Genomic DNA, 26,771 nt, shown 5'->3' with positions numbered 1-26,771 from the left:
CAATATTACAGACAGTTCTCAGGCGGTTCGAAAGATTGACGTTCCCTCTTTCATTCCCGTAGTAAGTAAGGAAGTCTTTTATTTGTTTTTGGCATGTATGTTACACTACATTACACTACAAGCTATTTTTTACTTTATGGCGATGAGATGAAACAACCTCAATATCATCTAAACAAATAAACTCGACTCATCAAACCCATCCTACAGCTCTTTATTTGATTTAGACTGATCCGTGTGTTCTCAGGTAACACATGACTGCAGTCCCCACTTGTACTTCTAATGCTTTGAAACGCAGTTAAGGAGGAAAAAAACACCCACATTAGTTTGGACATAACTTTTATTAAATGTTCCACCTCGACACCTTTGCAACACAAGCACAATTATTTAGGACAACATCTTAATGTAAAAAGAGTTGAAATTGGACCACAAAATTTTATTTTAAAGAGATGAATGAGATGAATTAGGAAAATGTACAAAACTGATTCTGTTGACCTGGAAACAAACATCTTACAACAGCTGAAGTCACCCCTCGGTTCTCTCTCTCTCTCTCTCTCTCTCTCTCTCTCTCTCTCTCTCACACACACACACACACACACACACACACACACACACACACACACACACACACACACACACACACACACACACACACACACACACACACACACACACTTACATAAATAGGGGCATATAGTCACTTTCATTTGCTATAAAAAATATAAAACCATGTTGAACAAATTCACAATGCAACACAGATACACAGTGGAATATTTAGACACATACATTACAATACACAACAAATAATGTTTAATTCATAAATATTAAAGGAAGTCACATAAGGTCCCATAAAGAAGTTGGTGTAGTGAGTGAAATGGTCCCGTCAGAGGGAAACAGGGAAACTGCGAGGCAGAAGACAAAGATAAGACCTGGGGCCATGTCATGGAACCATCTTCAGTTTCAGTCTCAGCAGAAACTCTCCTAAGCAAATATTACATGCAAAACACACTCATGCAAACACCCACTAACACACACACACACACACACACACACACACACACACACACACACACACACACACACACACACACACGCACACACACACACAATGCCACAACTAAATCCCCATTAAACGAGAGCTGGCTGTTCCTTGTCATTGTCCTTGCAGTGACACACAGTGTTTTAACTGAAAGTCCCAGTGAAACTCAACACCAGCTGGCCAATAGTTAATGACAGAGTACAACACAAAGAAGAAGCAGGTGTTTTACAAAAGAGGGTTGAACAGAAATACAACATGTACTCACACATTTCTAATGTTAAAGTTGTGTTTTACAGGAAAACACACTACAATGTGGTAGCCTACTGAACATGAGCGCCTCTCAAACTAATCACACTGGTTTAAGAGTTAAAACGATTAACATGAAGTAGAAAGATAAGTATTTGTACAGGCGTCTTCATTTCGGAGTCTTTTCAAAAGTTTCACCCTTTGGTTTCATGTAACAAAAATGAACACAGATGCACAAAAACACATTAAACATTTTCATTTTATCCAGTCAAACCTGTATCCCATCAAACATAGTCTCTCTTATCGTATCCTCCACCTCCACTGACGCTGCGGGGGGTAGAGTAGGCCATCCGAGGTGGCTTGTACTTTTTCTCCTTTGGGGGGCAGCTGCTGCACAACATGGCCCCACCAATTAGTAGCAGCGCAGCTGCTGCCCATCCGATGTAGAGCGACGCGCCGATCTCCCTCCGCTGCGCACTCGTAAGTACCGGGTTATAGAAATCCCGTACGATGACACTGGCGGTCCAGGAAACAGGGATGAGAACTAGAAGGCCTCCCAGGATGAAGAAGATTCCTGCAATGATCATCACTTTAGCCTTGGATACCTCGTCTTCGATACAGTTGGTGCACTTGGCTCCGACAATGGAGATCATGACCCCCAGCACCCCAAGTATGATGGAGATTATTGTCATGGCTCTGGAGGCCTGCAGCTCCTGCGGTAGAGCCAGCAGGGAGTCGTAAACTTTGCACTGCATCTGACCCGTACTCTGAGTGACACAGTTCATCCACAGACCTTCCCATATGGTTTGAGCCGTGATGATGTTGGCTCCTACGAAGGCTGACACCCTCCACATTGGCAGGGCACACGTCACTATTGCAATGATGAATCCAAGCACTCCTAGAGCGATGCCCACAATCTCCATTCCCATCGACATTTTGGCTGCTTGATGATAGCGCAAGACTTAAAATAGTCCACAGACGTTGGAAATACCAAAAACCCTCTCAGATAATAACAAGGTGTGTCCTCTTCACAGGTGTCCTTTGACAGGTGTGAGCTTCTGGAAGAGGGTGTGATGTACCTTTGAGGTGCTGTCACGGAAACCAGAGATCCTTTATAGCTCAGGGGAGCGAGGAGGAGTCCCCTGGTGATGATGTCAGCAAGAGGTTGTCTTCACAATTAAAAAAAACCTCACCACCTGTGCTTATTGAGTGGAGGAGGGGAGCCAGAGCCAGAGCAGAGGGATGTGATGGAGGAAGGGTGTGTCTGTCTGTGTTTGTTTGTGTGTGTGTGTTTGTGTGTAGTTGATGGGGGTTGGTCACTGGTAAGATGGCAGCCTCTTACGACTACCAATAAAAAAACAGCAACAGAAATTCAACAAAAAAGCTATTAACCTGTGTTTTACCTGATGTGGGTGATGGAGAAGGAAGGTGTATTGTGTTAAGAAAACATAACTTGTGTGAAGTTTTAGGTCTTTCAGCTCAGTCTTGATTTGAATACTTTAACGATTGGAGATCAGAGAGGAAGCTTCAACACACACACACACACACACACACACACACACACACACACACACACACACACACACACACACACACACACACACACACACACACACACACACACACACACACACACACACACACACACACACACACACACACACACACACACACTGTCAGGTGATAAGGAGACTGTCCCTCTGATATTGTTCTTTTGTTACTTCCTGGATCCAGTAGTGTGAGTTTCTTTAACAGTCAGGATTCAGTGTTAGGAAAACAATCCCAGAGCTAAGATTAAAACCGGAATAACTGCACCCAGGGTAAATATGAGCAGACGGAAAACATAATAGGCTGGTTCTGGAGCACCTTTAGCACACAGACAGCACCGTCTTCTCAGTATCGGTTAAACACTTTACTCTGACCAAACAGTAAACAGAGACATCATGGTTCAGTATACTGTAAAAGAGAAGGTTAGCTGACATGAAACAAGTAAAAATTTCACTGTTACACTCATTGTTATTGAATGTCTTTTGAGGGTTGGTCAAAAAATTCAGGAACCGATTGTTTTAAATTAGGATATTTGGAAGATTTGCCTGTTTGTTTTGAAAGCTAAAATAACACCATTACAATTAGTTTTAAACACAAATGAAATGAGAAAGGTTTGAATGTCACAGTAGTACTTTAATCAAGAACAAGACATAATGACATTTTATCAGATTTGAACCATTTTACAAATGTATTTAAATATGAACAAAACAAAATCTTTTGATTATTGAAATAGAATCTCTGGAATAAATAGTTTTGATTCTGTGTTAACTGAAAACCAATAGATTTAATAATATCCTTAATCATATTGGAAATAAATATTTATCCATTGTTAATTCATAGTTATCGACTTCATTCTACATGTATTTTATGTCCTGCATACAAATAAAATTTTTTTAAAATATAACTTTCAGGAAACATTAATGTTGATATAAAGTAACCCTTTCGTTTTTAGAGACTCATCTCCAAATTCAATCTCTCAAATCATTCAAATGCTGATATTTCAAGGGGCAACAACTGCTCATCACATCCAATCTTCACATCACAAACGAGATGATATCCTCCTGAATGTCTTGACAATGATTTCAGGACCCTAAAAGTTCCCCCAAAACAGAAACAGAAACAGAAATAGATGCTTCGGCCTGAACAAAAGGAAGCTTTGTCATCCCACCATTATCCACATCATTCAGTTGCTGATGTTTATGAAACAACATCAGTTGATCCAGCACAAGTGAGATCACCACCGTGACCACCTGTTATCAGTACACCTGACTTGACCAGCTGCTGTGTTATCAAAACAAGCAGAGAAGAATGGGCCTGTTCTGATGTTATGTGTTTAAACCTAGTGGAAATAACTAGCCACAATTAAGTTCTGTACTTGTCCAGATAGTTTATGTGTATTTTAATATGCTGCTTTATATTAATATTATGACACATTAATAATAATTGTACGCCTCTTTTTATTTTATTATTGAAGTTGCTATAAACAATTAATAAACTACAGTGTGTGAGGATAAAACATGATGAAGTTTCAAATGTCCCTCAGGGCTAGATCCACAAGCTACCCTGCACCTTATCAGTAGAAAAAACAATAATATTATTTTCACTTTTCATCATCAGGCAAAGAAATAACTTTTGCATACATTTTTCAGATCCAATAACACACTTATTAAGTAAAACTGGATGTTAATGCTTGTCATAGAGGAGTGTAAAAGGCTTTCTCGTAGTTGCACATAATATTCTCCTCACTGCTGCCATGTCAGATATTCTAATTCTCCTGGTGTAGAAATAGACGGCTGCTGCACAGAGCCTGCGGACACCTGCTGCATTCATTTGGCTATTCAAAAGAGTAAAAGGTTAGAAGGCCTGTGTGTGACTCAGAAGTGTGACAATAAACAGACGGGACTTTTTTTTTGTTTACACATACAGAGGTAATGTTATATGTTATTTATGTTTTTGAAAATTTCATAAGTCATCTTTCATTCATCAATAATCACATTTAATGTACATTCAAAATCATAATGTCTGTCTTATCAGCTGTTTTCTCATATATATTGAAAATGGTGGTGAAAATCTTTACTTAGATCAGGCCCACATGTTGTTCCACAATGAAAATATTAATTTATCATGTTTTTTAATGCCAGACATGTAATTTTATTCAATCATAAATTTTGGAAAAACATTCAGAGTTCAAGAATAACAACAGACATTCTCTATAAAATCTTGTCTCAACACGGCCACACAATTCACAGATGAAACAACTAATTTTATCACTCTTTATCATCCCTTTTTCTCCTAAAAATCTGCCATGTTGACCTTGCTTCGAAACCCAAAATGAGCCCCATTTTATTCAATTGTAGAATATTTTACACACAGATTCAGTCAGGCTGGGGATGTGTCTGGGGTGTACCCCACCCCTCACCCGTAGCCTGCTGGGTTTGGTTTCAGTAACACCCGTGACACGCAAGGTGTAAAAGCGGCTGAAGACGATACGATTACGATCATCTCGTTTTTCAAGTTTTTCACTGTTTGCATTTTGTAATGAAAAAACCTTGGCTTTTGGAACAGTGGTCAGTAAATACCAAATATGTACATTATCATCAGAAAAAAGTAATTCCCACAATCTACATATTATTTACCACTAATAAATATAAATTGGCTAAACTGAAATAACTGCCTTGACCATGAAATAGATCTTATCCCTAACTGGACTTACACCAATACAGATTGTAAACTTATTATCAAATGCCATACATTTACAAACTTTGTCTTGAATATTGTTTGTTTTTAAAGTATTGTTTTTATTTTTCAGTGAAAAACCATTGTGATTATTCTTGCTACATGTATGTACATAACTCATTAAAATACATGAATATAAGGCTAACTGTGAAAAACATAATCTATACACACACACACACACACACACACACACACACACACACACACATATGTGTGTGTATTTATATGTATGTGTATATATATAGCCTTCTTATGAGTCTTCCTGGTCCCTCTGGTCTTCCTTCACACATAGTCCCTCCTGTTGTAGGAGCTTTGGGCGGCTGACCTCGGTTCAGCAGAGTATGCCATGCGACTCTGCGCTGGTACAGTGTACCTTGCTGGTTTGTCGTTTCGTGGAGGGCAACTGCAGCAGAGGATGGAACCCCCAATCAAGAGCAGGGCGGATGCGGCCCAGCCAATATACAGCGCTGCCCCAATCTCCATCTTCTGACCAGAGAGGACGATGGGACTGTAGAACTCAACCACGATGGTGTTTGCTGACCAGGAAACTGGCACCAGCTGGGCCAGAGCTGCTGCGATGAATGACCCACCTGAAGCAGCCATCACCCTGGCTTTAACCCCATCATCGTCAATGCAGTTGGTGCACTTTGCTCCCACCACAGCTATAAGGAGCGCTATTAGTCCCAGGATGATGGCGACCACGGTGAGTGCTCTGGCTGCCTGCAGATCCTGAGGTAAAGCCAGCATGGAGTCATAGACCTTACACTGCATCTGGCCTGTGCTCTGGAACACACAATTCATCCATAGGCCCTCCCAGTACACCTGAGCTGTGACAATGTTTGCGCCAATGAAGGCAGAAACTCTCCACATTGGCAACGCACAACTGACCACACTCAGTACCCAGCCGAGTACTGACAGAGTGACACCAGCTAACTCAAGTCCAAAAGACGCCATGACGCACTGAGAAAGGAGTCCCCGCTTCAGATCAAGTTCCTTTATTTGTCCTTTCGGTTACTCTTTAGTGAATTTTCTTTTCTTCCTTCTCTTTTCTTGCTTCTTTTTCCACCTTTCAATTTCCAAAAGATGTCTGAAGGACCTCTCTATATTTGCACCTTTGTTGGCCCTCCTTTCCCTTTGGTGTATTTCTTACTGCCGCCCCAGCACCTGCTGCTTAATCCAGACGTGTCAATTTCCAGCAATGTGTTTCCTCCTCAAATTCCGCTCGTCTCTGTGTCCTGTCAGATGTTGCAATCCTGGGCTGTGCTCATATATATATACATATGTATGTATTGCTTTATTACAAAATGGTCAGGTCCTCTCAAGCGATGATATCATTCACTGAACTGAGCCAATCAGATGAGTTCTGGGCACTGGCCTCATTTACCATCTGGGAGTGTTTTTGTGATCATTTGTGTGCTCTGTCAGATGAAGAGTATTTTTATGGTTTAACCTTTTGCCCATGGTAGCTGTGGGTGTGTTTGCTTTATTGCTGTCAGGAGGTAATGAGTGGCCAAGGCTGAAGTTGTTCCATGGTTCATGGGTGACAACACGAGACTGTAACAGCTATATGAGCGTATATTCTGATAGTTGCTTTTTGTGCTTGGTAGAAACTTTAATGATAAACAGAAAGCTTAATAGTTTTTTATAATGTTTAGTTCTTACTACAGACTCTCTGTTGTCATTTTTTTGCTATTACGATGCGTTTTTACAGCCTCAATGAGAATGTCTACATGTCTTTAAAGCTAAAAATTGTACAATGTTTACTGTGTCAAGTCATAAAATAAAGCTTGAGTTACTGACAAACTAGATGTTATATATTATTTCATAGATGTGTAGACTCCATGAACAAACCTCACTCTTTTCAGCTTTGAAAAATTATGTAAACAGTTCTTGAATGGCCGCTCTGAAATATGAGTCCGATATAAGGACCAAAACCAACATCCACAAATCCAAGCCTGTAAATCTTCCACAGGGAAAGAGGTCCCTGGTAACAGGTGATAGAATTGTTGTGAACAAATTTCCTTGCTTGGAAGGCTCAGTCACTTACAAAAACAGATTAGGACATGACCAATTTATCAACATCTGAGTGGGCTAATTGTCCAACAGTTCAAGAACAACGCTTCTAAATGCAAATGGATGGAAATTGGATATCATTAATTAATATTGAACAATATCATGGAAAGACTACAACAATTTGGAAAAATATGTGCATATAAGGACATAAATACTGAATATCTGCGACTTTCAATTCCGGCAATACATTAAATAACTCCACAAAGCCTTTTCCTGAAAAAGGGCCTCACAAACACATAGTCGGTCAACACAGCTTATCATAGCATCTACAAATTCAAGTTAAGACTCCACATGGTGCACAATCCGCACATTAACGCTTCAAGGCACTTATTGGTTTTAGAACAATATGCTGCATGCACCCAAATAATAATTTCCAGGGAAGTTCCTGCTTATTCCAGCAGACAATGCCAAAGCACATTCTATAAGAGATAACAGCAGCATGGCTCCAGAGCAAAGGGGTTGCTGTCTTAGACTGGACTCTCTGCAGTCCAGACCTGTCCACAATGAAAATGTGTGGCACATTGTAAGAAACAAAAACAGTGATCAGCCGATCAGCCAGTAGCTGCAGATATAGATGACATTCAGTCCTGGGTTGGGGCCAGGGTGGCTCTTCCTGGGTAGGAGACCCTCTAAGACAGGATAAGGTGTGGGTTCATGAGATATATTTCTGCACTGATAGCACAACACCATCCTCACACTTTGACAGATTTATACACTATGACGCTGCAGAATTAGCCAAACAGCTTTGCCAAATAATTGTTGACCCAGTGACCGCGATAAGATAAAAGCATTGAGAGAAATGAGATTATTTTTGTATTAAGGAGGGAAATAAACAGTATACCAACATTGCTTATCATATTTGATAGCTAGTGCTATCAAATTCTTTATTTGCCTGAGATATGTTAGATCTGTGATGCTGGTTGATTACTGCTGGAGCATGGTCTCCAGCAATATTATTTATATTATTGTATGATAAATTGTTTAGAAGCAACTTTTTAGAAGAACTTTTGGGGGGGGGGGGTTTAGTCAAATCCTGGTGATATTTGACTCCTGAGCTGTTCAATATTCAATCCATTCACACTCATTCCTAACTTCCTCAACAGGAGGACAACAGTGAGAGCAAAGTCACAATATCAACAAGAAGTGAGTATTAAAAATACTACTGTAACACCACTGCTACTTAGACTACTACTACCACTACTACTATTACTACAACTACTATTAATGCTGCTACTACTACTACTATTACTACTACTACCACCACTATTATTACTCGTACTATTAATACCACTACTACTACTACTATTACTACTACTACTGGCCTTCTACCTCGTCTTTACAAAAGTTGAAAGTTTGACCTTGACCTAGTTTTCTCAAGGTCAAGGTCATCATCTCATTTTACTACTACTACTACTTTTACTACTACTATTACTACTATTACTGCTACTACTACCACTACTTTTACTACTACTACTATTACTACTATTACTATTACTACCAGGCGGCACGGTGGCGCAGTGGTTAGCGCTGCCGCCTCACAACACGGCGGACCCGGGTTAGAGTCCCACTCTGTGAGGAGTTCGCATGATCTCCCCGTGTCTGCGTGGGTTCTCTCCGGGTTCTCCGGCTTCCTCACACCTCCAAAAGCATGCGCTTCAGGTTTATTGGCCTTCCAGATTGCCCGTAGAACATAGGAGTGTGTGCGTGCATGGCTGTGTGTCTTTGTGTGTGGCTCCACGGTGCACTGGCGTCGTGCCCGGAGTGTCCCCCGCCTCACGCCCTATTCCGCCGAGATAGGCTCCGGCTCCCTGTGACCCGCCGCGGCGGATATAGCAGTGGTAATCTGAAGATGACTGACTGACTGTTACCACCAGTACTACTACCACTACTACTATTGCTACTGCTTCTACAACTACTACTATTACTGCTATTACCACTACTACTACTATTGCCACTACTACTATTACTACTACTACTTTTACTACTACTACCACCACTACTAATACTACTACTACTCCTTTTACTACTACTACCACTACTACTATTACTACTACTATCAATACTGCTATTATTACCACTACTATTACTACTACTACCACCACTACTACTATTACACTACTGCTGCTACTGCTACTGCTGCTAAAACAATAATAACAAGAACCAAGACAGTCAGAGACTGCAACATCCCGCGATTACCCTGACCTGCGTCCAGGAGAGGTCAGGTTACCCTGAAAGTAGTACCTGACAAGTGCATAGCTTTGTCCTTTTCGGGTAAGTCAAGATAGATCAAAAGCACTAGCTTTGATCTGGTGTCTTGCTCACACTGGCCTTCTCACTCGTCTTTCTTTCTTATCCGGTTCCTGAGCTTACAAAAGGTGAAATTTGACCTTGACTTAGTTTTCTCAAAGTCAGGGTTATCATCTCATTTTCATCCCCTTTGCCGCCTTAGTATTGTGCTTTCTGTTTCATCTTTCTATCTATATTTTACATACGAACAAACGAACAAACGAACAATCGAACAAATGAACAAATGAACACATGAACACTGATGATTACAATACATCACCGCTTTGAAGCGGAGTGTAATGATAAAAATGCAATTTAAGTAGTCTGACATGTGATGCATTAATCATGAGTTCAATTATGCTGACTGTGTGACCAGCCCTCGAAACTTATCGATTCAAACCCCATTTTTTAGAACAGTCATACAGACCAACAAAGTGCTAATAACACACATATGCCTGCAAGCCTGAGTGAATGGCTGACCATGAAATATTACCATGGTCATGTAAAAAGACCATTTCTCCTCAGTATTGTAATTACTCTGTAGATATTTTCCATGCAAGTAGATTGGTGACATTAGGGGAGTTGCACTGGATTTCTCCATCTCTCATTAGGGTTGATAAGTGAGTTTCAGTTAGCACAGGGATTACCCATTTCTGATTGTAATTGTGTACACTGACATATTTGTGGGAGCTTGAACCTTTCCAGCTGCAGAGGAAAACACACAAATCATCCATCATGAAATCCAACTGGGTGTGTGGAGATGATATTTCAGCATACTGTATTTATGACAAGTTTATCTCTTTGGTTAACAGCCAAGGGAAGCTAAGATAGCATACATGCATGGGTTCACAACTACTGCAAAGACTAAATGCAGGAGGGAATAAAGTTATAAAACATGCTTTCATAATGACAGTGCTGATACTGGAACTGTCTTGCTGGAAGAGTTGTAAAAATCTTAGGTGAATGTAGGCTACATCAAAATGTGTCTATCTGTAAAGATATATGCTTTCTCAAAATGTATTCATATGAAGTTTCTAAGGGGTATAAGCAATATAAAAGCAAGTAAGTGAAGTGTGATTTGGATCACATAGGTCAACTGATCATTATTTGATCAGCAAAAATTAAAAATCTTTGCACCTCTTTCTCATCCAAGGCATGGAAAGACTGCAAATACTGATCTGATCAGAAAAAGTCACATTCTGGGATGAGTGTGTTACAGCTTGACGTATTTCTACTTTTCCCACACTCTTAGTGACTGTTTAAAATACTTTTGTGTCTCATGGAAGTCCGAGACTGACTTAATTGTCCTAGTTAGGTAGTTAGCTACACATATGTACTAATATTTTATCAAGAAAAACTATTCTGATGAAATTTAAAAAAATATTAATACAAAATATTCAAACCAATTTTTTTTCTGAAATACTTTCACCAATCTGTTGGATGAATCTGAGTAGTTTATCAATTTGTTTTCTATGTTTTGAATGTTTACTCTGACCAGAGATTGAAAAAAAAAAGGCATAGTTTAACTGTGCAGAAACTGAAACACCTCTTCAGTCATATTTTATAGCAGCTCTGAAGCAGTGTGACTATAAAGATGAGTTAGTGGTAGTATAACATTGCAGACAGTGGTGACTTGACCGGATGTTACACCCTATGCTTAAATAATCCAAACAATAACAGGTTTTACACTGGTTGATACCACAGTACCATATTTTTAATCCTCTTTTTTTTAAACATCTCCAACCAATCAACATTCTTCAATTCAAACTGCCACATCAAATAAAGATAAGGGTTTCAACTGGGAGCATTTATTGGATCGCCAATGGCATATCTGTTCCGTGAGTCTCAGTTACTAAGTAATAAATCCTGACAGATGAAGAAAGCCTTGGACTTAATGGCTGCTGGGAGACTCCTGGACACAATCAGCTTAGTTAAAAATCTCTGAACACTGGGTGGTGCCACACATTCACAACCTCCCAGACTCCTTTCTTCCTCTCTGTGCATACACATTAACAAAACCCATATTGTGCCCTTTTCTCCGGCAGTATGAGCCTGGGAGTGAAATGTACACTGTCAAAACAGATGCTGTGACACTAAATACATTGCATTACATTTTTTTTACAGAAGATAAAAATTCAGTGGGAATTCAACTCTACTTCCTCTGAATCAGAGAGTGTTTCTTCCAGGAAATTCAGGGCAAGCTACTATCTGAGACATGAACAGGAACATGAATTTTATTTTTCAGCAGTGCTGAAATTTGTCTTGCGACACAGCAGCCATTTTATGCAACAAAAAAGAACATATATCACACACATTGACATGACACCTATTGACAACATGGAAACATAATAGTCGAGAGCACTTGTCCCCCACTCAGCCTATCTCCGGTTTTGCTCCTGGTTGAGCATTAAAGTCAAATAATGGACAGAGCACTTTTTTAGTCTAACCTTCTTGAAAGTCTAACCTTCTTCCTGAGGGCAGTAGACTGTATTCACTGTATAAAATCTATTTATTTATTTATTTGTTTATTTAATTATTCATTCGTTATGTAATGCATGAGCAGTGGATATATACAATTTCCTCTGGGATTAATAAAGTATCTATCTATCTATCTATCTATCTATCTATCTATCTATCTATCTATCTATCTATCTATCTATCTATCTATCTATCTATCTATCTATCTATCTATCTATCTATCTATCTATCTATCTATCTAAAACATGACTGGTGTTTGACAAGTTGTTTTTTGCTACACACACATCCACGCACACACACACACACACACACACACACACACACACACACACACACACACACACACACACACACACACACACACACACACACACACACACACACACACACACACACAGATAGTGTGACAGATGGTAGAGGCTACTGCCTCCCTTTGGCCAACACAGACAACAGCAAAAAAGAAAAGAAGAATCAACCTTTATTAGTCCCCTGTGGGCAAAATTATTTCTTCCACTGTAGCTGCAAATAATCACATGCACACATGTATATCTATCTATCTATCTATCTATCTATCTATCTATCTATCTATCTATCTATCTATCTATCTATCTATCTATCTGTCTGTCTGTCTGTCTGTCTGTCTGTCTGTCTGTCTGTCTGTCTGTCTGTCTGTCTGTCTGTCTGTCTGTCTGTCTGTCTGTCTGTCTGTCCGTCTGTCTGTCTGTCTGTCCGTCCGTCTGTCCGTCTGTCCGTCCGTCCGTCCGTCCGTCCGTCTGTCTATCTATCTATCCATCATCCATCCATCCATCCATCCATCCATCCATCCATCCATCCATCCATCCATCCATATATAATATATATATTTGGTCGGCAGTCAAATGATACAGTACGCGCATTCTACTGGCTGACGGCATCCAGAAGTGCGAACTTTCCGTCAGTCTCGGACTTCCGGAGACACAAAAGTATTTTAAACATTTGATAAGAGTGAGGGAAAAGGTAATGCAGACAGAAGGTGCTTTAATATCAGAATGGGGAGGGTTTATAACCATTTGAATTACTGTAAATAATAACATAAATAGATTGTGAGTTCGATTGCGTGTGGTTCCTGGAACGCGTTGACCGAGGGCGCACTGTTTGTGTGTGTGTGTATGTGTGTGTGTGTGTGTGTGTGTGTGTGTGTGTGTGTGTGTGTGTGTGTGTGTGTGTATACACAGTATATATATATATATATATTTGCAACTATTTATAAAAACGTAATAATATAATATAAAATATAAAATATAAAATGATGAATAAATTTGGTTCCACTTCACGATTGTGTCTCACATGTTGTTGATTCTTGAAAAATATTTTCAGTTTTGTATCTGAAAACTGAAAGGTAGCAAAGTTGTGTGTGTGTGTGTGTGTGTGTGTGTGTGTGTGTGTGTGTGTGTGTGTGTGTGTGTGTGTGTGTGTGTGTGTGTGTGTGTGTGTGTGTGTGTGTGTAGAGTGTATATTATATATACACTCTACACACACACACACATTCACACACACACTGGCTGTATGAAAAATGATCATTTAGACATGATGAAAATGAAAATACAGTAAACATGTACAGTGAGGGGAGGATGGTTCGGGTATGAGCAATGATTGTGCTTTTGTAACGTTGAGGTATAGCCAGTGATCATTCTTGGGTTATATCATTGGTTTTTATTTAAAAACAACATTTTTGTCCACTGTGGCAGGTCTTATGTGTTTTTTTTTACCCCTGCTTTAGAAAACACCCGCCTTATATCGCTGACAAATATCGAGGCACAAACCAAACCACAACCTGAATCCGGCCATGTCCACAAGTATCTGTATAAGTGCATTGATCAACACATTTATAAGCAGAACAGTAAATTTCCACACGCAGGAGAGCCACCCTCTGGCTCTCAACCCAAGACCCCGTGGACTGAGCTACTGTAGCCCTCATCAAGCCAAACTTCAGAGTTCACTCTCTGGGAGTGACCAGGATAGATAGGATCAGGAATAAGTACATCAGAGGGACAGCATATGTTAGGGGTTTTGGAGATAAAGTCAGAGAGGCCAGACTGAGATGGTTCGGACATGTCCAGAGGAGAGATAGTGAATATATTGGTAGAAGGATGCTGAGTTTTGAACTGCCAGGCAGGAGGCCTAGAGGAAGACCAAAGAGGAGGTTTATGGATGTTGTGAAAGAGGACATGAAAGTAGTTTGTGTGAGAGAAGAGGATGCAGAAGACAGGGTTAGATGGAGGCAATTGATTTGCTGTGGCGACCGCTGAAGGGAAAGCCGAAAGGAAAAGAAGAAGAAGAAGACTTGCACTTAGAGTGACCCTTCCCTTTTTGTGCTTTCCACCCACATCAGTTTCACATAGATATCAAATACAAGGCCTTCTCTTTTGATCTTTCCTGAACAAAAACCTTGTATATTCAGACTTACAATCAGCCTTCAGTCTGAATCACAGAACACACACAGACCGAACAATACAGAGTTCAAAACCAGCTTCAGCCTTAATTTTGACAGTTTCTTCATTTTTCTCTTTTGCCAATAAATTCCAGCTGTTGTTGAGGAATTGCTCTTCCTAGAAATGTAAGACTACTTCTTTTGAAAATACTTTTCATTATATGACCTCGCTCTGTGGGAGGACCAATTGTCAATTCACATGCTTCACATTATATGTTACCTTTTCTCAATATCTCCATTCGCATGCATGGAACTAAATGTGAGTGACACTCTTGTCAACAACAGCACTGAACAGGGAAGAAAACGGAATAAAGCTAGACAGAATTAATGAATGATCTGTATTTTATTCAGCAAAAGTAAAAATTCAGAAAAGCCAGGAATGGTGATGGGTTTTTATTAGATGGATTTTAAATAATATGGTCGAATTAAAGTTCCACATAATGACAAAGTTTACCAAATAATAAAACCACAAAAGATGAATTTTCATCATTAGCTTTTGACATTTATTAAGTCCCTAAAGCAAATTTAAAAATCAGTATGTGTGTGCGGAAGAGTGCAATCACTTATAGGGTAAATAAAGGATGTAAATTTATCCGGGGCCAGCTTCAGCCTGAGAGGATTTCATGAGGCTCTCCCAATTCTTAGATTTACAAAGACTAAATCCAGAACGTTTCTGACCATGGATCATAGAGGATGACAAGGAAATTAGACAGTTTCACGAGTGGAGGACAACTTATGAGTCATGTTGGAGTATCAACTGATTACTCATATTAGATGAGACGGCAGCTGCTCAGGAAGACAGCAAAGCAAACTGAACATGTAGAGTAGCAGTTGTCAGGTTGGAAGAAAGGAAAATATATTTTTTGTCATTGTAGTTTTTGCTATAATTTGTAAAAGAAATGTCTTACAAATTGTGCATATCAGACCTAGTCAGTAAAACCTTGTTGATTTGAGAATGCTTTATATTACAATATATAAAATTAGACTTTAAGATCCAAAAAGCACAGCCATGTTTGGTCAGAAGTGGGCTCAGCATCTGAGTAGTTTAAATTCAAAGTTAAAATATAAATAATACAATTATAAATAGTTGTAAATCCGATTCAAATATTTACAATTTCTTTTTCACAAGTTAACATTTTGAAAAAAAAAAAAGAATATGTAATGAGAGGATGGACATGAAGACATGTAGACCTTTAAAAGCCAGAGAAGAAATAGTGACGCTGGATTTTTATGAAAATGAAACAAACAAAGAGATATAATAGCACCAAACTCTCCACTGTCAATGGATTTCAATGTTTATTTTTCGGATGCAGTATTTAATTTTGGCACACCATTGTTACTCATGAATCATTTTCATTTTCAAGTTTTGATTTTATGGACTTTTTTTTAAGTGGAAGGTTTATGGTCAATTTCAATTGAACCAGAATATTTTTGCTTTTCAATTATTGAACTGAGACCACTATCGCTCCTTAATTCATTTTGTTGTTCTGTAGATGTATTCTGACTCCAGCAACAAGTCATAAAAAGTCATGTGAATGTGTGATGCTAGAAAATCCCTGAGCACAAGACCATATTTGGTCAGTCTGAACTTTTTTGTCGGCAGTATCTTCATTCAAATCAGACTGAGTCATGTTTCACCGAGGACGTCACACCTCCCTCCTGCTGTTTCAGGTGAAACTTTGAGGGGAGGGGGAATGAAGAGCGGGGGATGAACAAAGAACATTTCTTTCAGTTTATGTAAGGTTCTTTTTCATAGGGTTATTATATTGTATCAAAAATAAGTGTTTGCTCATGATAAAGGTACAAACATTCTGCAAAGCAGGCTTAAATTTTATCCTTTTGTTCAAGAATAGTTGATGGAGGGAAAACAGGTTTCACTGTTTGTGTAGTTTGGGGGTGGACCCGAAGAGACGCTGACATGTTTTCACCCTTTGACACTCCTCTTTCAGGGAGGAAATCATATGTACCTGCTCTTCTCTGAGTCTTCTCTCATTTAGCAATCTCCTGTCAAACAGAACACCTGTTTCTCTCAGGGACAGAGACAAATAGGCACCAGGCTTGCCTCACAGGAAATAAGGGATTAAATTTACAAAGAGATCATTCAGGTACAAAAAGAAGGTGGTCGAAGAGTAAATTAGTTGTCCACAATGGTGTCTGCTGGTTTACAAATGCTGGGGGCAGCCCTGGGGGTCCTGGGCTGGATTGGTGCCATCATCGTGTGTGCTCTACCGATGTGGAAGGTCAGCGCTTTCATCGGAAGCAACATCGTCACCTCGCAGACTATCTGGGAAGGTATATGGATGAACTGTGTGGTCCAGAGCACAGGCCAGATGCAGTGTAAGGTCTATGACTCCTTGCTGGCTCTCAGCTCTGACCTCCAGGCTGCTCGAGCCCTGACCATCATCTCCATCGTGGTGGGCGTCCTGGCTATTCTGCTGGCTGTGGCCGGGGGCCAATGCACCAACTGCGTGGAGGATCCTCAAGCTAAGAGCAAGGTGGCCATTGCTGCTGGAGTTGCATTCATCATCGCTGGGGTTCTCTGCCTCATTCCAGTCTGCTGGTCGGCCCACACCATCATCCGAGATTTCTACAACCCACTGGTGGTCCAAGCCCAGAAGAAAGAACTGGGCGCTGCACTTTACATCGGTTGGGGGGCTTCTGCTTTGATGCTCATCGGAGGAGGGATACTTTGCTTCAACTGCCCCCCTAAAGATGAAAGCTCCTACACTGCAAAGTACACAGCTGCCAGATCCGAGGCCTCTTCAGCACCAGTGTCTGGAAAAGACTACGTCTGAAAAGGATCTACAAAACAGTAAATTAATGCCAATGTAAAGCAATGTTTACTGGGACAGATGAAGTGGTGCAACTGGGTTGTGAGTGTCAATATTTCAAGATGGTATTCAAGAATAGGTTTTCTGAGTTTAACTTGTCATGAGGGCCCCAGAAATAAATAGCAAGACAAGTTACCACACCCAAAGGCAAACTTCAGTTTGTTGTATCGATACACTTATATGTATATGTGTGGTTGTTGATATGAATAATATTCATTTGTATTCCTTTTTCTGTACTATATTTCTATTTCTGTACTATAATATAAGCTTTTTTTAAACAAGGAAAATGGTGTATGTGGGTTGTTTTGAACCATGTGTATGAAATTTATGTTTTTCCAATTAGAACGCCAATAAATATTTTGTTTACAACTCTCAGATGTCTCTCACACAGCAGCTTTATTTTGTTTGTTTCAGTAATGAAACAATGCAATAAAATATATTTACTCTAATTATCTTCAACATTTTGAGATGCATGGTGAGGTTACCCCTATATTATTAATGTTAAGAACTTGACTACAAAAACCTGGATCACAGTTGAGAAGAATCTATTGTCTGAGTTTCTGGTAGATCAGGTTTAGGTGTGGCCGTGAAAAGAGGAATGATAGGTAGAAACCGGTCTTCATTCACATTGTTAGACAACTGACAAAGTGTACTTTATTTATGAATTCAAAGGAACACCATATACTCAGTAAAAATTTCAATTGCCAAAATGTTCAAATTTCCTTGTGTTTTTCTTATATGATATCTTGAAAAAATGCAGAAGTTTTTTTGTCATTTCTGTATATCTGAGATCGTGTGTGGCTTTGTGATCAGTATTGTAAATAAAAAAATAATCAAGAATGAATTTGCTGTTTGTGAGTGAAGATCAAACCATTCCTGCTGTTTTTACCTCAATACATTAACCCAGACTCTCATCTTTGTGTTTGCTTAAGGCTTGACCTGTGTGTGGGTATAGTTGTGTGTAGCTGTGTGTGTTTCCGTGTGTGTGTGTGTGTGTGTGTGTGTGTGTGTGTGTGTGTGTGTGTGTGTGTGTGTGTGTGTCTGCGCACACAGGTGGGATGTGGAACAATTGTTCCCGGTCTTGACGCCATTCTTGAGGTAACAAAGCTTGTGTGTGTGGGAACAATGAAGACAGACAGAGGCCAAGGGTTAGAGATATTAGGTCTCAGCTTTTTCCTTTTGTCTGGCAGCTCAAAAACTCCACCCTGAAAGTCTGGACTACAATGGGAGCCAGTTTTATTTGACAGTGGGACCTCAGACCTCATCAGATCACTGAAAACTCCGTCAAGTAAGAGTAGAGGAGTATGTTGTATCTTTGTGTGTGACCTGCAAGACGTGGATTCTGTAAAAACAACTTTTTTCTGTTCTTTTGGACGTCCTGTTGCTTTGGTGTAAAATGGCGTCTCAGGGCCTCCAGATCATGGGAGTGTTGCTCTCCTTCATTGGATGGTTGGGTACGATCATCACCTGTGCTATGCCCATGTGGAGAGTCACTGCTTTTGTCGGGGCAAACATCGTCACTGCTCAAGTGATCTGGGAGGGCTTGTGGATGAACTGTGTGGTCCAGAGCACAGGCCAGATGCAGTGTAAAGTGTACGACTCCATGCTGGCTTTACCTCAGGATCTGCAGGCTGCCAGGGCCATGGTGGTCATTTCTGTGATCGTTGGCTTGTTTGGCATCCTCATGGCTGTGATTGGAGGGAAGTGCACAAACTGCATGGAAGACGAAGTGGCCAAAGCCAAAGCCTGCATCACATCTGGAGTGATCTTCATCATAGCATCATTGTTAATCATGATCCCAGTGTCGTGGTCTGCTCATGCAGTGATTCGGGACTTTTATAATCCCTTGGTGATCGCAGCTCAGAGGAGGGAGCTCGGGGCTGCACTTTATGTTGGCTGGGGTTCTGCTGGGCTACTGTTACTAGGAGGGGGTCTGCTATGCAACAACTGCCCCCCGAAAGATGGTAGACACCCTATACCAGCAAAGTTTGTCCCTGTTAGATCTGTAGCTTCCAATGTGGACTATGTGTGAGTATTAAAGCTGTAACTGCTTTATAATATTTCAGCTTCAACAAAGAAGACACACAGTCTGTTCCTTATGATGATTAAATACAAGAAATTTAGGGTTTTTTAAATAAGGAAAACAAACTCCTTTCAAACTCAAACACACTTACGGGCATTATAGTAAGAATAGACAGCAGAATAGTATGATAATGTTTGCTAGTGTCTCTGTCATAGACTAACATACAGAGTTTCTGCATATTCTATTTTTCTGATTTTATTTTTTGGAAATTATATTTGCATTAAAATATCCTTATTCAAAAATTCCCTTTTTTCCTATAACTGTAGAAGTTATACAAGAATAGAATGATGGAGTTGAACTGCATGCATCAGTTTCTAAGATTCATGTTCTGTGAGGCAATGAAACTCAAACAAAATCAGATGCTTCAAAAGCCCCTTATAATGTTTGACAGTCTCTTAAAATCTGCTGTGATTTTTTTTAAAGTTTAGAATTGTATAGATATTGTGATAGCGATCACTTCCTGATACTTTTAAATTTAAGAAATAAAGTTTCTTTGTTCCTCCCAACATCTTCCCTTTTTGTTATTCTGGAAACTGCTCTGCAACTGAACTTCTGAATACCAGCTTGTGATAAGGCTTTGAGGAGTTCAGGGGAGTATACCCCTGGGAATTTACTGTATCTGGTTGAGATATTTGCCATACTGTAATCCACTGCGATGGTATTAAGACGGTAATTTACTACTGCTGTCTTCAGTGTAACAGGCATCACTCTCTGAGACAACAGAGCTCTGTGTAAGCTTGAATTCATGTTGCTAAGGAACAGTTACATCGCTCCAAAGAATGGATATTTACACTTTCCCCAGTAAGGCCACAGCTGCCAAGTTTTGTCAGGTTGATAAACCCTAAAACTTTCCAATGGTTTTCTTTTTGTTTACAGACATTTTCAGTTGAAACCTGTGTGACAAGACGAACGATTACTTTCAGTTTGCGTCTGTGTTACATCCCTGTCAGAGGGTGCAAAACAAAGATGAGACACACTGATAAAGTTCCAGAAGGAAAATTCCCAACAATTTATTATTTACAGATGGTGAGCACAAATTTATAATAAAGATTAGTAAAGAGCTCTTATCTTCATGGTGAACCATAGCCAAAATAAACAAATTTAACTGGCTTTACCAAGAATCTCTAACTAAACTACATGAAAGTAAAGAAACAAAAAGATATTCACTAAAACTTGACTCCCTAAGCTAAACGAAAACAGTAGAAAACACTTATGGTTTCCATTTTTGCCACACAGATGAGATGCTAGTGGAGTAGTATTTGATTACTAACTAAAGTTCGGGGTGGGAAATGTTAAAAATGGTGTTGTGAACAAAATATACTTAAAGTTTCAAATGTAAGCTATGTAATTTACAGTATAATATCAGGTTAATATTGTGGAGGTGTACCTAAAATTAACTACATTCTGTATTCATGTTGTGTATGTTAAATTTCGTTGAAGGCTTTACAAGCCTTAAAGCTTGTGACACTCTCTGCTTTTAGACATGCCTGTTAGGTATAGTGACCTCTTTAATCACCCTCTGTTTTATGTAAAAAATGTTAATGTTTAATGAATTTAATAAATTAGTAGCTATAGATGTGAATAAGGAAAACGAAAAAGTGAAACGTTGCGTAGAATGATGCAATCTAAATGAATACATACATGTGCTTTCACCATTACAACTTTTACATATTAAAAATGGACAGTTTATCCTCTGAGTGAATTTTTTTTTACTAATTAATGACTCAGAATCAACACATGTACAATTGTAAAAAAACAAAAAACAAAAAACCCTAAAGGGAAAGTCAGAGTGGATTCATAACAAGTACAAAGAAATTACACGAAATCCTTACATGGCACATACTAATGCCTTGTATAGTTCTTACTGTATATTTCTTACGGCATAAGACACAGTGTTTCCCTAAAAAGTTAGTCACAAATCCTACTAAGCAACAGGTTTGAAAATTTGCATTTCAAAGCTTGATTCTAATTTATTGAAGAAACTCAGACAAATTCCTTTCCTGGTGTTGTGGATATAGCAGATGAGTATTTTGCACCATTATAGCGGTCTCCTCCTGATGGGCACTGACAACAGAGAAGAGCACCTCCGACAAGCAGTAGTCCTGATGCGCCCCAGCCGATGTACAAACATGCACCCAGTTCCCTCCTCTGGGCATCTGGAACCATGGGGTTGTAGAAATCCTTGATGATTGTGTTGGCAGGCAGGGAGACAGTCACCAGACACAGAGCCCCACTCAGGACGAAGAAAACACCCGCAGAAACAGCCACTTTTGCTTTTGCCGTTTTGTTCCCAATGCAGGTGGTGCATTTCCCACCGACGACAGACAGAAGCAGACCAAACAGAGAGAAGAGGATGGCGATGACAACCATGGCCCGTGCTGCTTGGAGGTCCGGCGGCAGGGCCAACAGGGAGTCGTAGACTTTGCACTGCATCTGGCCAGTACTCTGCACCACACAGGTCATCCACAGTCCTTCCCAGATGGTCTGAGCCACAACAATGTTGTTCCCAATGAACGCAGACACTTTCCACATGGGCAGCATACAGATAAGTATATTTCCAATCCAGCCAAGCACGGCCAGCCCGACGCCCAATATCTGCAGCCCTAAAGATGCCATTGCTATTTGCCGGTGCTTCTTATTTTTCTTGCTGTCTTTCCCTGTACTTCTCTGTGCTCCAAATAAAAGTTTCTGACTACAGGAATGTTTTATATGACCCAGAGATGTCGCCCCGAAGCCCCCTCCTTTGGGTGGGCTTTGGCTTCATTGCTCAGATATTTCCATCCATCATGCTGCCTTTGAGTTTAGAAGCATTTCTCTCAGACAAAGAAGCCCTCTGGTGCCTCTGGGAAGCTGTGAGGAAAAAAAAGAAGCAGAGTGAACAAGGTGGTTCAGTAAAAGGCTACAAACAGAAATAAAGTGAAGCACTGAAAACCTGAAAAATAACAATCAAATTTTATATAAAGCAGTGTTTTTGTTTGTGTGTGTCCTTGCGTCTTTGACGTACATTTTTTTGACAGGGACGCATGATCATCAGACAATGTGCATCCCTGGGACGCAAGCTTTAAATACTTAACAATAAAAAAAATCTATGCTAAATGTATTGAAGATGGGTAAAAAAGTCAGCGGAGGAGACAATGGATGAGTATGGACAGGAGATAGTAAAAGCCATGTTCCCACACAGTCCTCATGGACAACTAGAGATCACGGGCTATCAAGATGGAGGAACTACCAGGACATGTCCGGAGTCAAAAAGAGTATCAGGAATACTGCTTGTGCTTCAGCGAGACATGGCAATGCATGATGGGCATTCAAGATAACTACGTTTCCATATATATATATATATATATATATATATATATATATATATATATAATTTTTTTATTTTATTTTTTTTTAATTAATTTTTTTTTTTTTTGGAGCAGGGCAACTATAACAAAATCAATTCCTCCCTCGAGTATCAATTAAGTATGCTGATTCTGATTCAGAGTGATGTACCACGTGATTCCCGAGTAAGATACAGAAAGTGTCAAAAAGATATTATACGGCATATGGAAATTGAATATTCAGTGTAATAAAGAGAATATATGAAGTTTCAGAATCAAATTACGTCATTCTGCTCCGGACGTTGAAAATGTGTTAAATTTTGCTGCTTTACGGTTTCCCAACAATGTGAGTGCCAAACTAATTCCCATACTTATTTGACAAAAGTAACAAAAAACCTGTATAGTATGGCAGCAAAAATGTGGTAAAATCTCCAGAATTACAGACACAGCAGGCTGCCTCACGTCCCACACCTGTGTCATAATACATGTCATTGCAGCTGTTACGTGTACATCTAACTTATGTAAGATTTTGTCTGAATCAACAAATTGCCACTGTGTTCTTGGTGCTTTTCTGTGGGGGCGAGGGTGGGGGGGTGCTGCAGGTGCCAGTTCTTTTCTGTAACCTAAAAATACTGACATCCTAGACCAATATTGTTGCATTGTAGGTTGCAGTGGAATGTGACAGAAGTAAAAATTGAGTTTCTGCTATTAGATATGACACTGCTGGGAATAAAACGCATCTGGTTACATACACAAGGTAACACAACACTCAGCTCCTTGTCTACCACTCTTAAACACAGAAGGATAACACCACATATTCCCCTTCTGATACTATAAATTCAGTTTCGAAACGTCATATTTGACATTTTTGACATTGTTTCTGCATCGCACTAGAGATACAAACAACTACTGACTGATATCTAAATGTTTATAAAATACCATATTACATTTGCACGTTAGTATTTTGAAGCACACACCACATTCAAGTAGTTCCCCATTACATATCCACACCTCCAACACTCATCTCTCTCATCTCAACTTCACCATACTCATAAGCAACTGTAAATAAGTTAAAGTCATGGTGTGTATGTGCGTATGTGTGCGCGTGTGTGTGTATGTGTGTGAGGACACACTGGTTACAAACACATGAAATACATATCTGCATATCTGGGTCAGGGGAAACTAAAAAAATTAGTATGAATCTGACTAAAAGCATAAAAGTTCTCACAATAACTAATATTTAACATGTTTAGTAAGTGCAATGCTAAAATTACTTTGTAACATCTAATCTATCTAATCTAATCTAATCCACAAATAACTGAACAGATGGCTCAAAGTTGTGAAAAAGGATACTATTCAACAACATATGCTATGATAAAATTTGGTCTAATGTTTACTGTTCGGAATTCCCATTCTGTACATTCATAGAGCTGTGGCAGCTTCTCTCACCAGGGTTTGGAGTCAGATGGAACAGCAATAGGGAGCACGTTGGACTTCAGCATGTCGCAAAGATACTTGGTCCTGTCAACTGTAGGAGTCAGGCATTGATCCAACAACCTCCTGATAAGTGGATGAATATCTTTTAAGCCATAGATGAGCTCATGTGACAGAGTTGTGAGGATGAAATGATTGCACTTTATTACTTTTAGATACGTCTTTAATTAAGTCCTTCAATTATTTAAATCCATTTAAAGCTTAAACATTCTTATTTAGTAAAAACAAAACAGTACAAACATTCAATCTAAATTCTGTCAGCTAATATTCAGCTTCCATGGACAGTCCAGACAAACCTGTGTTTCGTCTTTGTTGTTCATTTTAAGTGGAGATTTGACATCAGTATAAAACAGTAAAGCCAGCAGTTCAGCTGAGGCCTGCTGACTCATCAGCTCAGGTGGAACCACTTTGCAGGATTTCTGCACTGATCACAGAACATGTCATGAGACTGAGAGCTCAAATGCCCCCTTCATGGAATTTAGTCATTAAAATAGTAAAACCTACAAATATGTTGCACATAGTTCATCAAATATTCTGAACGGCCATCACTCTGTGTCTTTGATGGTTATATAAATGGCTGGATCTCAAAGAGAAAGATGAGAATGAAATAATTACACAAAATCTGTAAGAGCGCTTGAAGACTGACACAGTTGTAATTATTTGACAAGAAAAATTTTATACTTTATAAATACAGTATATATATTGTTTCAAAATTCAATAGTATTTCCATTATAAGTAAACAGTTTTTTTGTGGTAAGCTTCTAAAAATCCCAAGGACTTAAGTGACCACAGCTGATTTGAGTTTAAAAATTTAAGAGCAACCAATCAAAACACGAAGCTGCCACAAAGCGGGGTATAAAAGCTGTGGGTGAGGAAACAGCTCTCAAATTGATGATTGTAAGTGTCACTTTCCTCTGTGCAACCTAGAAACAAAAATAGCAATGGCTGCTGCAGGTGTTGAGCTCATTGGCATTTTTCTGGCAACTATCGGCTTTCTGGGAGACATTATCATCTGTGCCCTGCCGATGTGGAAAGTCTCTGCTTTCATTGGAAACAACATTGTGACGGCGCAGATCTTCTGGGAGGGCCTGTGGATGAACTGTGTGAAGCAGAGCACCGGACAAATGCAGTGCAAGGTCTATGACTCATTGCTTGCTCTACCTCGTGACCTGCAGGCTGCCCGGGCTCTGGTTGTGATCTCCATCCTGATAGCCCTCATGGGAATCCTGCTTGCTGTTGCTGGTGGGAAGTGCACAAACTGCATTGAAGAAGAGCGAGCAAAGAACAAGGTAGCCATTGCTGCTGGGGTGTTCTTCATTGTTGGTGGACTCCTGTGCCTGATCGCTGTGTCGTGGTCTGGTCACGACGTCATCAGGAACTTCTACAACCCTATTCTCGGTGACTCTCAGAAGCGAGAGCTTGGAGCATCACTGTTCATTGGCTGGGGTTCAGCTGGGCTCCTGTTAATTGGTGGGGCTCTTCTCTGCTGCCAGTGTGACCCCCGCAGTGACCACAGCAGATACTCCATCAAATACTCCGGCCCTCGTTCAGCAGCCAGTGGTGGAGCCTACGTTTGAATTGTCTGGAAGTAGTTGAAGGACTTTTAAATGATTGTATTGCAACCTTGATTTATAATTTGCCATTAAATTTTAGTAATGTTTTAATAAATCAAACTTCAATTTAATCAAAATTTTGTTTTGGTGGTACATGCTTTTCAAGGTAATGGCTTAAGGTGACAAACTTTAATTGATTCTGGGTTCATCTAGTTAGCTTGATTCATGACATGTTGGAGTTAAACTTTAAACGTGCATCAACACTACAAATTTGGCCCTTTAAGCTCAATTTTATGAAGTTGCTCTGAGGCTCTTTTTTTGCTTTTGTGGAAGAAAATGTTTGACGTCCCGGTGCTGAAATCTTGTGTTGCAACTACAATAGGTCTTTAAGACTTAGATGCTGCAGGAAAGATTTGCTAGTTAAAACTGTCATTTGAATAGCCAATGAACTAGTGTGGTTCTATAATTTAAGCAAATGTGATTACTTCATAAAGTTGGGAGGCAAAAATACAGAAGGGGATGTCAAGGCTAAACTAGAATCTGAGTGAAATTGGTTCACTGGCTCAACCACTCACAAAACTTCTGACTCCAGTAAAATACTTGCTTCGTGCATG

The 26,771-nt window shown here is 39.7% G+C and overlaps 5 protein-coding genes across 5 annotated transcripts; 2 read left to right on the top strand and 3 right to left on the bottom strand.

Moving 5' to 3' along the window:
* Window positions 1-310: 310 nt before the first annotated feature.
* LOC137605766 (claudin-3-like) lies at window positions 311-2,355 on the bottom strand. The gene has a single exon (XM_068330478.1). The coding sequence runs from the start codon at window positions 2,215-2,217 to the stop codon at window positions 1,567-1,569; it is 651 nt and encodes a 216-aa protein (XP_068186579.1). The 5' UTR covers window positions 2,218-2,355; the 3' UTR covers window positions 311-1,566.
* A 3,457-nt stretch (window positions 2,356-5,812) lies between these two features.
* On the bottom strand, window positions 5,813-6,845 carry cldn3d (claudin 3d). Its single transcript, XM_068330477.1, has one exon. It carries the CDS (start codon window positions 6,518-6,520, stop codon window positions 5,849-5,851), a length of 672 nt encoding a protein of 223 aa, XP_068186578.1. The 5' UTR covers window positions 6,521-6,845; the 3' UTR covers window positions 5,813-5,848.
* Window positions 6,846-16,843: 9,998 nt separating this feature from the next.
* Window positions 16,844-19,736, top strand: LOC137606610 (claudin-4-like). Its single transcript, XM_068331939.1, has 2 exons — window positions 16,844-17,527; window positions 19,122-19,736. The coding sequence occupies exons 1-2, from the start codon at window positions 17,021-17,023 to the stop codon at window positions 19,734-19,736; spliced, it is 1,122 nt and encodes a 373-aa protein (XP_068188040.1). The 5' UTR covers window positions 16,844-17,020.
* A 1,065-nt stretch (window positions 19,737-20,801) lies between these two features.
* Window positions 20,802-22,447, bottom strand: cldn29 (claudin 29). Its single transcript, XM_068331943.1, has one exon. The coding sequence runs from the start codon at window positions 22,401-22,403 to the stop codon at window positions 21,771-21,773; it is 633 nt and encodes a 210-aa protein (XP_068188044.1). The 5' UTR covers window positions 22,404-22,447; the 3' UTR covers window positions 20,802-21,770.
* Window positions 22,448-25,531: 3,084 nt separating this feature from the next.
* LOC137606612 (claudin-like protein ZF-A89) lies at window positions 25,532-26,181 on the top strand. Its single transcript, XM_068331942.1, has one exon. The coding sequence runs from the start codon at window positions 25,546-25,548 to the stop codon at window positions 26,179-26,181; it is 636 nt and encodes a 211-aa protein (XP_068188043.1). The 5' UTR covers window positions 25,532-25,545.
* Window positions 26,182-26,771: the final 590 nt, after the last annotated feature.

Source organism: Antennarius striatus, chromosome 13 (assembly GCF_040054535.1).
Source record: "Antennarius striatus isolate MH-2024 chromosome 13, ASM4005453v1, whole genome shotgun sequence".
NCBI classification, from domain to species: Eukaryota; Metazoa; Chordata; class Actinopteri; order Lophiiformes; family Antennariidae; genus Antennarius; species Antennarius striatus.
The sequence above is the reverse complement of the archived record's forward strand: the minus strand, read 5'-3'. Positions and strand labels throughout refer to the sequence as shown.

Bases quoted from the DNA above. Each gene is read 5' to 3' on its own strand.
- LOC137605766 (XM_068330478.1), bottom strand. From the start codon at position 2,217: ATGTCGATGGGAATGGAGATTGTGGGCATCGCTCTAGGAGTGCTTGGA.
- LOC137606612 (XM_068331942.1), top strand. From the start codon at position 25,546: ATGGCTGCTGCAGGTGTTGAGCTCATTGGCATTTTTCTGGCAACTATC.
- cldn3d (XM_068330477.1), bottom strand. From the start codon at position 6,520: ATGGCGTCTTTTGGACTTGAGTTAGCTGGTGTCACTCTGTCAGTACTC.
- LOC137606610 (XM_068331939.1), top strand. From the start codon at position 17,021: ATGGTGTCTGCTGGTTTACAAATGCTGGGGGCAGCCCTGGGGGTCCTG. The intron at 17,528-19,121 runs GCTTCTGCTTTG...CAGGGCCTCCAG, and splicing joins CACTTTACATCGGTTGGGGG to ATCATGGGAGTGTTGCTCTC.
- cldn29 (XM_068331943.1), bottom strand. From the start codon at position 22,403: ATGGCATCTTTAGGGCTGCAGATATTGGGCGTCGGGCTGGCCGTGCTT.